This window comes from Neodiprion lecontei, chromosome 6 (genome assembly GCF_021901455.1).
Source record: "Neodiprion lecontei isolate iyNeoLeco1 chromosome 6, iyNeoLeco1.1, whole genome shotgun sequence".
Classification (NCBI taxonomy): Eukaryota; Metazoa; Arthropoda; class Insecta; order Hymenoptera; family Diprionidae; genus Neodiprion; species Neodiprion lecontei.
The window spans coordinates 2249255-2262328 of record NC_060265.1 but is presented as its reverse complement, the minus strand read 5'-3'; the positions used below and the strand labels follow the sequence as shown (position 1 = coordinate 2262328).

The 13074-nt window shown below is 41.0% G+C and overlaps 2 protein-coding genes across 3 annotated transcripts; both read right to left on the bottom strand.

The window, feature by feature from the left end:
* Positions 1-1269: 1269 nt before the first annotated feature.
* LOC107219555 (ubiquitin-protein ligase E3A) lies at positions 1270-8552 on the bottom strand. Of its 2 annotated transcripts, XM_015657812.2 has the most exons (13): positions 7868-8552; positions 7618-7795; positions 6960-7095; positions 6693-6873; positions 5376-5741; positions 4959-5269; positions 4668-4871; positions 4251-4550; positions 3928-4128; positions 3560-3837; positions 3222-3438; positions 2891-3126; positions 1270-2793 (listed from the first exon to the last, which is right to left on the bottom strand). In XM_015657812.2, the coding sequence occupies exons 2-13, from the start codon at positions 7662-7664 to the stop codon at positions 2673-2675; spliced, it is 2598 nt and encodes an 865-aa protein (XP_015513298.1). In that variant the 5' UTR covers positions 7665-7795; positions 7868-8552; the 3' UTR covers positions 1270-2672. The 2 variants fall into 2 exon arrangements, with proteins under 2 accessions (XP_015513298.1, XP_046599527.1); XM_046743571.1 differs by lacking the exons at positions 7618-7795; positions 7868-8552 and adding an exon at positions 7180-7360.
* Positions 8553-8682: 130 nt separating this feature from the next.
* LOC107219562 (T-complex protein 1 subunit beta) lies at positions 8683-11973 on the bottom strand. The gene is made up of 8 exons (XM_015657819.2): positions 11818-11973; positions 11101-11410; positions 10552-10985; positions 10275-10352; positions 9895-10119; positions 9619-9796; positions 9235-9438; positions 8683-9154 (listed from the first exon to the last, which is right to left on the bottom strand). Exons 1-8 carry the CDS (start codon positions 11818-11820, stop codon positions 8982-8984), a joined length of 1605 nt encoding a protein of 534 aa, XP_015513305.1. The 5' UTR covers positions 11821-11973; the 3' UTR covers positions 8683-8981.
* Between the last annotated feature and the right edge of the window lie 1101 nt (positions 11974-13074).

Here is a 13074-nt window from a genome sequence, read left to right as displayed (position 1 = left end):
GTTGAGCTCTCTTCTCTACGCGAGTTTTAAATTGTAATAATAATCGTGTCATAACCGTTGCGACGATGAACACTATAACGGGGATCGGCGCACAGCGCCGCGATCCCTGCAACCCGCCTGGCGTTATCCCTACTTGTTTCAACATACCGCGTATTGTGAGTCGCATATATATAAATATATATATTATGTATGTGTGTAAGCGTACACAGAGCGCAGACTAATTACTCGCTCACTCTTCAGCTGAATAAACTATGCATGTACCATTCGTACTGTTCTATACACGTTTGTATCTTATACTTAAAATGTAAATCAAATAGCTGATGTACGCAATATTTTTACTAAAGATATAAGACGGTGTAACTGTACAAAGTATGTCGCACGGACACGGAAAGTCCGTCGAGGCTGTTACAAATTCGCAAATTCGTATTGAATTATGTACGTAAGTCATATTCGGATTTCGGTTACAATTCATCAAATCGAGACAGAGTACATTAAAATTGCTACATCGCGCGGGTGGCGTACGATTTTGGAAACGACACTTTTTTTGTTGTCCACATTAGTGCATCTTTACGTTCGTACGAACGAGGAAAATCGAAATTATATTACTTCAACACGCTATGCGTTGATAAAAACAAGATAGAATTTTTTTTTACTACAACAATTAATTTAGACTTTCCTCGTTCATTAATTCTCGAAGACATTCTGCTGAACGCGATTTCCTTATTTAACTACAATGTTAGAGTCGTAAGATGTATCCGAATAGGTCACGATAAGCGCTATTTTTCAGGAATTTCTCTCGAGGAAAAGATCGCTCTGCGTGCTCTATCGGTCGCGTGTATAACAATTAACGATAAACAAACGTCTGCACTCAATAGCCACGCGCTATTTGATACTTGGCGTAATTTCAAACAACTTATACACGCATGAACACATAGGTTGTCCATCTTTTGAATTTCTTCCTTTCTGTTTTTTTACGTATATTAATGTGTATCACTTTAAAGAAAGCGATTCACTCGTCGCAGTACCTATGCATACACTATACACTGCTTATTTCATACAACTTTTATTGTCACACGACTAATGATATATCTAAACATCGGTGTAGTGTGCAGCGTGCCTTTTTAGAAAAGTCGCTGGTTACAAACGTTTATTATACAAATTATTAGTCTATCTTAATTCTTACTTTTCTTTTTTAGTTCATTAGGCGCAGTAAATATCATTTGTATATTGATGGTAATGACAATTTTTACCGTATAAATTGATTGTGTGTTCATATGCATATAAACAAAAATGTCAAGACACGGATAGGTACGCGATTTTTTTTTTTAGTTTCCTCTTTGAAACCTACGTAGCAATGCCCGTTTTATGAAGCTCATATTCTTGCATCGACTTTTGGGGTACAAAGCGTTCCAGTTCAATTTCCAACGAGTGTCCTTTTCTATAATCATTTTAACCTCGTCTTCATTTAAAATTGGCCGAGTAAATACAGGGCAAAAAAGCCAATGCTTGAACGCTTTAGGCAGATGTAAAATCCCACTGAATAGACACTATTTGTCTCACAAATTCTATTCAAACGTTCGTTTATTTGCAATAATTCGTTAGCGCAATCAGCCGATTTTTCATAGTAATTCTTCTTCCGCAGCAAAATAAGCTGGTAGCACATTATTAAATTTCGAGTTTTATGAATTTTGCAGGATTACCGAATCGAAGATGAACGAACTTTTCACTTTGTAAATTTCTTAGACATTGATATAAAAGTATTTTTTTTTTATGCAACATCGCAGAAGTGGACATGGATAGCTGGAACGCACCACAATTATGTATACATGTATAACGTACATATCTATAAAATGTGTATACATAGTTTACAGATTTTGTTCAAAATGATTCACCTGATCTGTAAATCACTGATTCGTCTATTTACGTTTATCATTAATTTGAATAATTCCATTTGGTATTCACCCAGTAATTATTATTATTTACTTCTAAAATGTTTAATTTTACTATCACTTACTGAATACTCGCCATTCTCACTCGCATCACAGTCATACATTTCACTTGTCTTTGGGGTGTATTTTATATACCTATGTATAGTATGTATGCATTATTTATATATGTAATAGTATGCAATTGTATATGTATAATAATAATAATAATAATATCTCTACAATTTCTTGCTTGAAACGTCGTAATTTGAAGCCAAGTGACGCTCAAAATCCGCACAGAATATAGTATATTTCGTCCACACTTTCCGCATATTCAGCACACAAATTATGTACACAAGGGCAGATACTACACGAGCCCATAAAGATCTACCGACGACAAAACTCTAAAAAGTATCCTACTCGCTTTTCAGACACCAGACTTACACTAATTCGTGGATTTCTTTACCTTTTTGCTGCTTTTCTACTTATCTTTTCTTGAATTGTTAATACTTTCTTTTCTCTATGCCCGATGGTCGATCACGAGCCCCCAACTTTCTTGTAAACTGCAAACATCGATCGTCCTTCACCTCCTCCTTTTACGCGCCTACTAATTGCTCAACAAGCATTTCCTGAAATATTCCGAATTGAGAATAAATGGGTAAGGAATAAAGAGGGAGAGCTGTTCAGGTGAGGAGAGATTTCTTTTTCTCGCTGAATTGAATTACTTCCGTTATTCGTATATCTTATTCACAGCATCCCAAATCCCTTTGAATAATTTATTGCTTTCAATAAACGATCTTGAAGCTTCTCTATCGTGCCATAATCGGGTAAGAGAAGAACGTTGAAGCAAGTGTGAGCTATGGGTAATCTGCAATGAAAACCACGAAATCTTGTTTCACATGTTCGTTGAACAATAATGCACTTCAAGTATGCATATGGGTAAATAATCAGTAAGATTTCCGCACCTATCGGAATCCGGACCATGCCGTGCGATCACCATCTTCAATCTCGAAAGACCACCGACGGGTACTCTATCGCTTCCAGTAGTAAACTGCAGCAGCCTACGTTGGCTTTCGGGTGGAAGAGCGTGAGCTACCCTCCAAAAGTTCCTGACAGCTTCGCTGTCGACGGTGTAACCGCCTTCGTACTCCGTAGCTGCCTCTAGTTCCGCAAAGTCGAAGTTCTTGCTTCCGCAGACTAACTGCATCACGAAAATTAATCGCATTCGATCACTATATTCTCATTCGGAACGCTATTTCTTAGGTTCAATATATGAAATAAGGATTGGTGTTATACCTGCTCAACTTCCTCCGGCCTGAAGAGTAGCGCTAACGGGCTCTCGTCGGTAACCATTTGAAAGCCGCGTCTAAAGGCTTTGAATTGTCTTTCAACGGATCGATTTAGGAGGAAGTCTGCATAGAGATCGACAAACTCTCGCTTGTTTGATTGCATTACATAAATTTGATCCCCATCCTCGCGAAGCTCGTGGAAAAGTTCATACCCGAACACATCTCTGAATGGCAGATAGTGAAAATATGTTCATTATGATTTCGCGAAACTTATATGGTTTACTTGTCATTCCTTGTTTTATTCTGGTTTTCGACGCTCTCACTCATTCCCTGTTTTTGACTCACTTGTAACCGACCCTAAAGGTTTGCATGAATGTGTCAGCCATGTCTTCTCCAGTGTAATCAAGCAGCTCTTTCAAACTTCTGTAAAGCGTTGGACTCCAGTCTTCCAGATCCGCAAAGGCTCCTTTCCTTCCCAACAACTTGCGATAGACAACCATCGGGAAACGTACGTCGAGGATCACATTGTTGTAGATCGCCAAGCCTAATACGACTCCAATCAATGTAAACTGCGCATCGCTTTCGAACGACGTTGGATTGAACCACGTTGTTTGCGTGTCGTCCTGTTCACGATTGTATACGAGATTAAAAATCAACTACAAGCTATTACACTCAATCAATATTAGAGATTCAAAGCAGAACGCATATCTTACTTGCAGCGTGAACATTCCGTAATCAGGATTAAATATTTCCTCGACCACTAGCTGAAAAAATTCCTTGGATACACCACCCTCGTCAACCCCTTGCTCCCCCTCAAATTCTACAACGAGTTGTTTCTTCAGATCCGTCGGATTTTCCATGGCTACCATTTCTAATTCAACAAGTGCGTCGTCTATCAAATGATCTCTACGCACCTGGTAAGGGCAAAGGAGTATTGCAATTATGTTAGCCAGATCGTGAAATTTTCCGTTATTTATACAAAAAATTTGAAAATCATTGATCCCTGAAACCAGTTTATGAAATACACTGTGCATACCTTTAATCGGAGATAGGGATTCGTTGGCTGGCCGACAACGGTCTGCAGAAAACTCATTCTTCTCTCACTGTACATTCGTATTCGGTTATCATAATAGAGTCCGAGTGTTTTCGTTGCAGGTGTAAGAATGAATGCATAGTTCATAAAGCTGAACTTTTTTGGCTGCTCACTTTTGTAGTAAGCAAAGTCTTTGTCCATTTCTATTGCATCACTCAATGGCTCGTTGTAAAAGTCGTTGAAGGGAACAAATGGCTTTCGCGCATCCAGCGAGCAGATTTTTAATTCCACAGCCAGTGGATCCTTTGGGCAAACAATGAATTAATTCATTTAAAGACAAGGACGGCAATAACATCAATCATTCAAAGCAATAAAAGAAAACGTGACAAATGAAACATCAGAAATCAATAGATAACTTACTTGCAAAGCCTGTGTCGAAGTTCTCTGAGTACTAGTTTTTTCTAGCTCCCCCGCGTCGCCTTCTTCATCTCTTCTCAATTCTGGTCCATCAAGTTCGCCTGCGAGCATACTCGCATAGTACAGTATTTTCATGACCTTAGTCGGGGCAGTAATAGTATCAGCGTCTTGGACGCAATAGTCTCGAGTGAACGACCCTCCGATTACCTTGGCGCAAAATCGAACAATAACAATGAATCAATTTTCAAATATCACTGGTCACTAATCACTGCAATCAACAAAAACTCGTTGTACCTTAACGGTAATGAGTTGCTGCAGTGCTTGCAGTAGCGCTTGAAGACGAGGTTTTGAATGCCGTGCCCATACGCGTGCCAGCTTTGCCTGTGCTGTTAAAGGTAGACAGCTAGCAGCCTTGCACAACATATGCAATGCCAGCTCAAGATACTCACTGCTACCCAAAACTGGTATCTCAAATACTATCAGGAACACATTCAGTAAACTGTCCGTGCTATCTGAAGGCACTATACCAAATACCCTCAAGTCCAGTTCTATGTTGTCTGCCAAAGTAACCAGAGCATGTACAAGTGCAGATTCGAATGCCTCTCCTGTGAGACAAATCGAAATCAAGTGATCAGCTTTCGATTCTCGATCCTGACTTACATCAAACACGAATAAGCGAATCAATAATCAATATTCCGTGCGTGCTCGTACCTGGTAACGACCAAAGTGCTGTAAAGGCTCTTCTAACTGCAGGCAAATCTACACTGGTATCGTCAGGGTGGGGTACAGTAGGTGAAGGATCGCTGCTATCCTCTTCCTTGTCTTCTCCTTGCAGTGATCTTACTGCTTCTTTACTGAGGTCTCGCGGTGGTCCAAGAAGGTCAACTGGAGCTCGATCAAGGAGGGCGGCAAGGGGAGAATCGTTCTCTGCACTTTTTTGAAAACTACGACTCAACGCTTCTGCAGAGGAGAAGACTTCGCCCAACGTCCGAATGAGGAGAGAGTAGGATTCTTCAGATTTACACTGCTGTATTATATCCAACAACTTTGGTTCTGTCAAGTATGGCACTGGTTTTCCTATTCAAATTAGAAAAATAAAGTAAAAAAATTTGTACAAATGTGTATGTATGTATTTACTCAGAGATCGTCTCGTCGGTAGTTCTCACTTATTTCAATCTCAAATTCTCTGATGTTTTATCAGTTCAATGAAGCGTGAAAAGCACTGGTCGTATTCTTCTTTGCACAAATCTTACTCATTAATCGTAGCTTTGTTTTGCCTTTGACTAGTAATAAACAAAGCATAAGTCACAAACAAGCTTCGATAAAGCATTTATTACAAAACAAAATACATAATGTGACGGTATAACAAGGATTTATCTCTCTTTGCAAATAAATAACGTATAAATTGTTAAAATTCATTGCTTTTCATGCACCGAGACGATCTCTTCACTTCCAAATACCTAAGGTACAATGTCAACACAACTAATTTCCTAACGAGTCGTTGCAACTGGCGCTTATCCGACCGTCGAGACACTCCAATCCTTTCAGTCGCAAGTGACTTTCTTGTTACCACATCTTTTAGTGTTGGTTTCACCTCCTTCATTTTAGACCGCGTTATCCTACCCGGATATACACATTCGGTTTTCACGTATTTTTGTCGCCGAATTGGCGCATGACGTGTATCATGGATATTATGCAAACCAGACGTGCTGCTAGAATTAGAATGTGAACGATATTGTCTGACCCAAAGGTTGTTTTTTTCTGTAATTGGTGTATTTGTTCTATCGATTTTTGAACAACTCTTGGACCCCCCGAGATCGGAAATTTTGTCAATATTTAAATTGTTTTCTGATTTATTCAATAAAACTGGATTAGAATTTTCAATGGCACCATCAAAACATGAACACGGCATGTTTTTGGCTTTGGAGCTATCTGTTTCTCCATGAACAGAACCGGTAGAAATGTTTAGGCAGTTGGATGCTACAGCTCCAAAGTCTCGGTTCTTATTTTCCAATTTTGTTGCAATACCTTCGACGGAGCAAGTCGGGTTTACACTTTTCACTGGCAAGCTTTTCGCCAGCGATGCAGGGCCTGGCTCTATCGTGGTTCTCGCTACTTTGTTGGGTTGTGTTCCATCGCATAGTCGTGCCTCTTGAGAAAACAACTGAATTGCCTGCGCAGCTGCTTGATTTGGCGTCAAATTAGTCACCTACAAAAAATGGGATGTGTAAGTTTCTGTTTCTGAAAGACTAAGAGCATTTTTTCACTGGATATACTAAGAAGAATTATTATCACCTTCCCACTTGATGCGCAATGCTGATTATCACACTGTGGATTTCCACAGCCATCTGTTAACTGATAGAAATAGCGTTCAATGAGTTTCTTTGCCGCGGCACGCTTCATGTCGCTGCCAGGGCTCTCAGCTCCTACCCTGAAATGAAAGCACAATTACGAGTAGAAGTGGTAGTGATGCTCGTTGATTGAAAAACAGAATCTCGGATAGTCTGTAGCTTACCAAATTTCTCTTTTCATTTTCAGATTTTAAAAAAGGAATGTAGCTTCAATAAGACTAACGAACCTTCGAAAAGGTAAACAAAGAGCGGATAATTCATTAGTCATTGCCATGAGGACGTGCAGACAGAGGAGAACAGGGGCACGAGAGGAGGAAGCAAACGCTAAATATAACCTCAAAAACGCAAAATACATTGTCACGCTGACATGTCAACAACGGCGAGTTCTACGACGGACCTTCCCCCCGACTCTAGCCCCTGAAGGGATTCCATGTTTTTAGCACGACCGATCTCGATCGTGAGCTAGAATTTTCTTGGGGAATAGAAATTTACGGGGAAAAATCAAGGCGATTTACCGTGGGACCAAGATCGGTGAACCCACAGTTGGCAATCAGGATTTAAACTCTAGATGAAAGGAAATGAAGCTGCGGCGGGTCTTTTACCTGGAAGTCAGATCTTCTCCAGGGTCCTCTTGGCCCTTCGCGCTCATAGAATGGGAATAGCGAAAATTTTTGCTCCCTCGGTGGTGATATTTTCGCCCGTACAAACGACGATGACGACGACGACGACGTAGAAGAGGAGGAGGAGGATGATCGAATACGGAACACCAGGGGTTGTTTCCTTTAAATGACGACAATTAGCGACATATCAAAAATTTCAGAACCGTATTACACAAGTGACTCGTATATTTACCCAAGCCACGAGTCGGCGACACTACGTGCCGCTGTTAAATATTGACTGCACTGAAATTTACGTCGAGAGAGATGAAACAGCTACTAATGAACAGCATCAGCAACCGCGAGAAGGCGACAATCGCAAGAAAATCACCCAGTTCATTTGTGTAACAAATGAATATATTTTTAGTTAAGGCAATAACAAAAAAACACACACTCACACACACAAAGTTCCCGGTTCACTTCTGATTTCCTTCTGTCCATCAAAACTTTCGCCACTATTTTTCGAACTTTGAAACACGCTCGTGTATCGTGCGTACGCGAACGCCAGCGATGATTTATATTCTACCGTGATTCTATCTTTGGCACCTTCGCTGCCAATGTTATCCACCGTCTCTTTACTGTTGCTCGACAGTTTCCTCATCTCCGATCGCAGCGCGCCAACAGTCCATCGACTCGGCGATTATATCAGCAAACGACTTGTCGAACTTCGACTCTGTGAGCCCGGGATTCTTCGTTTTCCAAGAGACCGCTCAATTTTTATTATTCTGCAGTCTGATCAACTCTAATCCAACGTATTTTGAGCACTACTGTTCATATGTGAATAATGATTATGTAATCATTTTTCGAAACCTACGGATCAGTATAATGGTAAAACCGTAAATTAATTTTAATCATGTCACACATGAAATTTGGTACAATTTTTCACCCTTTTAGGTAATTGTGCCCACTTGAGTAGCAAATGTTTCATTGCGAGTTTCGGGTTTCGAATCAACTTTCCCAATTGTAATTTTCTAGGTTTGTATGAATATGGATTTGTTGAATAAGAAAATATTAGGTACAAAACGATATACATGTACGTATACATATTTCGCTATACATATACATACATGAAAACGAATTTATTGTTATGTTCGATATATCGAACATAGAAGTGTTTCGTTAATAAGTAAAATTATAATGATAATAATCGGCGACGATTCACGTCGCCGGTTTACAAATGCGTGTAGTTGTGTTCGGTTAAATAAGCGTGTTACGCGTTTTAGTCGTCACCTATGATGCGGAGAAGCGCAGTTCAATTTAATGGACAATTAATGAAATTACAAAGAATTGAAACGGAAAGCGCGCCCCGTTTAACAGTGACCACGGTCCTGGACGCGTTTTCGCGGTGCTGCCTTAAGAATGTTGTCAACTCGGAGTATCATTTCGGCGGCTTCAGACGCACTCAGGACGACTTGTCGCTTCACAGCCCACGACTCTGTGATTCCGAGTTTTTTCATGCAGCCGATTTTACCCTCCTCCATATCTGTAGTAGGAAATACGAAACATTATAGTTATCCTGTGAATATCGATTCTGAGGATTCGGCCTTGAAATTCAATACTAACCAAGTCCCATTGTTGAGGCTCCCGAATTATGCGCGGCTCTGAGCTCGCTGATTAGCTGAGCTGAGTCGTAACCCGCGTTGTCTGCAATTACTATAGGTAACTGCTGAAGAGCTCTAGCGTACGCTTCCATGGCAACAGCCTCTTTTCCAGGGGTAGCAGTGGCAGCTTTCATCACTGCACAAGCCATAGCCATTTCGCTGCAACCTGTTAGGATTTTTATAAGGCTTAGGATTACAAGGAAAAAACTGTTGTGTGCTCTTACTAAATTGTGGAGCGCGCACTCCCATTTGTTTGCGTAACATTTTGAATAAAATCCGAGTATTCAACGCAGCAACCAAATTATTTTTGCACCGGCGTTTTGGTAAAACATGAGAAATTTTTTACCTCCTCCAAATACGATACGCGACTCGCGTACTGTAGCTGCCAGTACGCAGAGAGCGTCGTGTAATGAACGCTCAGCTTCATCTAGGATTTGTTGAGTAGCGCCTCTGATGACAACGGTGCAAGCTTCACCGAGAGCTACACCCGAAAAACGAAGAAGAGAGTCTTCTCCAATCATAACCTGTAGTGATTCAAACGATGATCAGAATTGTTGATACAATTTTCTGAATTAAATAGGTTGCAAGGCATACTTATAGTATCCAAGATCTAGAGACACACCTGCTCTATTAAATCACATTTGCCAAGTTTGACCAGTTCGGGATGATCGAAGGTACTGACTATATCTCCTCCAGTTACAAGGGCGAGTCTTTCGATACCATCAAAATCTGCATGCTCAATGGCCATCAAACCAGCGTCAGCGAATAACTGTTCTGGATAGTTGTAGATCAACTGCCTGTTTATGAAGACATTGCAGCCATGCTTCACTATTTTGTCAACTTTATCCTGGTTGGGAAGCAATTCATCATTTCAGAGGATATAAAGTTGATTAGTTGGTACGGAATCGTCTAGTTCTGGCCATTACACGTAAGCCTCATATTTTTGCGAATAATTAAGTAAACTTATACGTGAAAATGCGAATGTTGACGTTATTTCAATACCTTCATCTTCTCCTTTTCTGCAGTCTCTAGCTCTGCAATCTTTGCCATCGAATCGACACGTACCCTTGAACCGAAGACCTGAAAGATAATTAATAAATTAATAAAAATGCAAATAAACACGAAATCACACGTATCAGTACAGTGTATCGTGTTATTTCAATAAAAAATGCTGTGACAAGCATAGCTACTACATTCAAGATATTCAATTTATATAGAACTGGAACAGAAGTTTCGAAGAATGCCCAGTCAATTAAAATTGTTTTATTTTAATTTATACCTTGATTTTATCAGTATCCATGGGGGTATTGGCAATCAGAATACGAGCATCGGTGATACGCTGGGGCTGATGAACTCCAGGTTTTTTATCGAGAAGGAAACCTTCATCAAGGAATGAATCAGCCAGAGTGGCACCCCGTTTTTTTATTATTTGTATAGCAGATAAGTTGCCTGAGCCTTTGAGACGCAGTACAGCATCAACAGCCAGCTTGCTAAAGTGTTCTTTATGCTGAGACAGAATCTTTGAACTAAGCGTTGTTCGTGCAATGTTCATAAGATCTTTGCGGAAAGTCTCAGGATCCGCTGAATTATCTGTCGCCGTGTTATGTAGTGCCTCCCTGGCAACCGTAGTAGCGCTACGCCAGCCAGCAATTATTGTCTGCGGATGAATCTTCTGATCTATCAACTTTTCTGCTTCCTTTAGCAATTCAGCCGCTGTTAGGTTTCAGAAAAACAAAAAAACAATTTAATTTGTGATGGATTGCAAACTATTAATGCTGTCTTCAAAACAATTGATTGAACTCAATAGACAAATAAATGAATAACAAACCCAATACTGTTACAGAAGTTGTGCCGTCGCCAACTTCGTCATCCTGCACTCGGCTCATGTCCACAAGTATTTTTGCTGCAGGGTTATCAACACCGACACTCTTGAGGATAGTGGCCCCGTCATTGGTAACCTGAACTTGACCAGCTGATCGTCCATGAGCGACAAGAATCTTGTCCATGCCTTTAGGGCCTAGAGTGGATTTGACCAGTTCGCCAATAGCGATGGCTCCAACAAAAGAACTCAGCCGTGCTATTTCTGCCTTCTCCTCTTCCGCCTCATTCTTTAATATCCTGACAGGATTAAGTGACACCTAAAAAAATGTTTGCTCACTCATATTTTTGTTAAAAAGAATATCATCCGCCGGATTCATAATGTGCAGGAGAGGTTAGGTTGCCGTAGTAGACAAGCAAAGGCGAGACACGGAGATTCAGGGTGTGCCTAATGAAGTCCGCGGTGCAGCTCAATACCACGCGATCATATCGTCGAAGACAACGTCTCCGAATTCCTGTATCAATCCTGTGATGCTCGAGACACGTGCATTTCGTGTCACGCGATTCGCCATCATTTTGATGCGGACACCGGACAGTCAGTCGTGGGAGGATCGACTTCGCCCATCGTTGGGTTTGGATTTTGAGGATTTTATATCCGGGGGTAACGAGGAACGAGATTCGAACGAGACTTAGGCTAGTTTATTAGTTAGCTAAATGCAGTACTGACCATCGTTAATTGTTCGTTATCGCGTACTAAACACCAAATTCAGAAATCACCGCTTCGATGTCGGGCGCCGTGATGTTGAATGATGCTGATCTTGGAACAACGAAGGGCCGACGAATCGCACCGTGCAGAAACAACTAGAAGCCTTGCCTTCGCGCAGCTCTCGCGACCAATCGCGAGATCTGTGAGCCCCAAGTGATTCTTCCGACCGCTAGATACCACCACTCATATTGACTTGATTCCATCTTTCCAATTTCAAGACCAATTATGGTCATTCTGCATCGTAGGACGTCGTCCCACATCTGAATTGAGTAAAATAATGCCTTCAATTGCGAATGGAACAATTTAACAGACTCAAAAACATGTTTCTTCCGCAATTTTGGTTTTTTTCCCTACGTAAAAAATCCTGAATTTCTTTCTTTACGGACGTCCAATGTTTTCCATTTTACTCCTGATCATAGGCAACTTATGACGTTACGCCTGATCGTAGGCGAATGTCGAAGACCTTGTTGCAAGCAATTTACCTTGTTCGTGAACCTAATTGTTAGCAACTGGTCATACATGCGACGATATTTTAATAGTAATTGCAGGCGTAGAAATTCAATGCTGGACTCTGTTAGAGTTCAGTAGCTGTCAGTAGTAACATCTGGTATTGGTGAGGTCGACGAGAACTATTCATGGCTAATGCCCGCGTGCTTGACTCATTCGAAGTCATATTGCAGGAATGCGCAAGAAGAATGCAAAGGATATACGAAGCTGGCTTGGTTACCACACAAAACTGTTTTAGAATTCCAGAGCGGCGCGTTTCAGCTGACTCATCAGTATAACATAGCTATTGATATGATTATAAACGCATTGAGCATGTTTATACGTATAAATGCCGTACCAGTGTCAAGTTTTTTGTATATACAGAATGCTTGCACCACGTACGTTACCTTCATACCGTAAAACCCCGTCTTACGCACTTGTTAAATTAACTGCAAATAAATTCCTGCTTGGATTGGTCCGGATTTTTTCACTCAAACTTCCATTTTATCTCCCCTTATCGTTGGCTTCGGGACGTTCGCGTCCCTGCATCCCCCTTCTTCTAATGTATGTATTTCGCACCCCAAATTGGTGTTGTCTGCGGGGTGCGCAGGTTGCGCGTTCACAGCGTAACGGTCCCTCGCAGCTGTCTACTTCTCTCCCCTCGTCACCTTGCTCGCCCTAACTCCGGTAGCGTCGACAATAGCTTCAGTTAGACGATAGGCGGGTCGAGGA

Bases quoted from the DNA above. Each gene is read 5' to 3' on its own strand.
- LOC107219555 (XM_015657812.2), bottom strand. From the start codon at position 7,664: ATGAGCGCGAAGGGCCAAGAGGACCCTGGAGAAGATCTGACTTCCAG. The intron at 7,096-7,617 runs GTAAAAGACCCG...CTTTCATTTCAG, and splicing joins GGAGAAGATCTGACTTCCAG to GGTAGGAGCTGAGAGCCCTG. The intron at 3,838-3,927 runs GTAAGATATGCG...AATCGTGAACAG, and splicing joins ACGGAATGTTCACGCTGCAA to GACGACACGCAAACAACGTG.
- LOC107219562 (XM_015657819.2), bottom strand. The intron at 10,120-10,274 runs GTATTGAAATAA...CTTCCCAACCAG, and splicing joins CAGAAAAGGAGAAGATGAAG to GATAAAGTTGACAAAATAGT. The intron at 9,439-9,618 runs GTAAAAAATTTC...AAATCCTAACAG, and splicing joins GCGTATCGTATTTGGAGGAG to GTTGCAGCGAAATGGCTATG.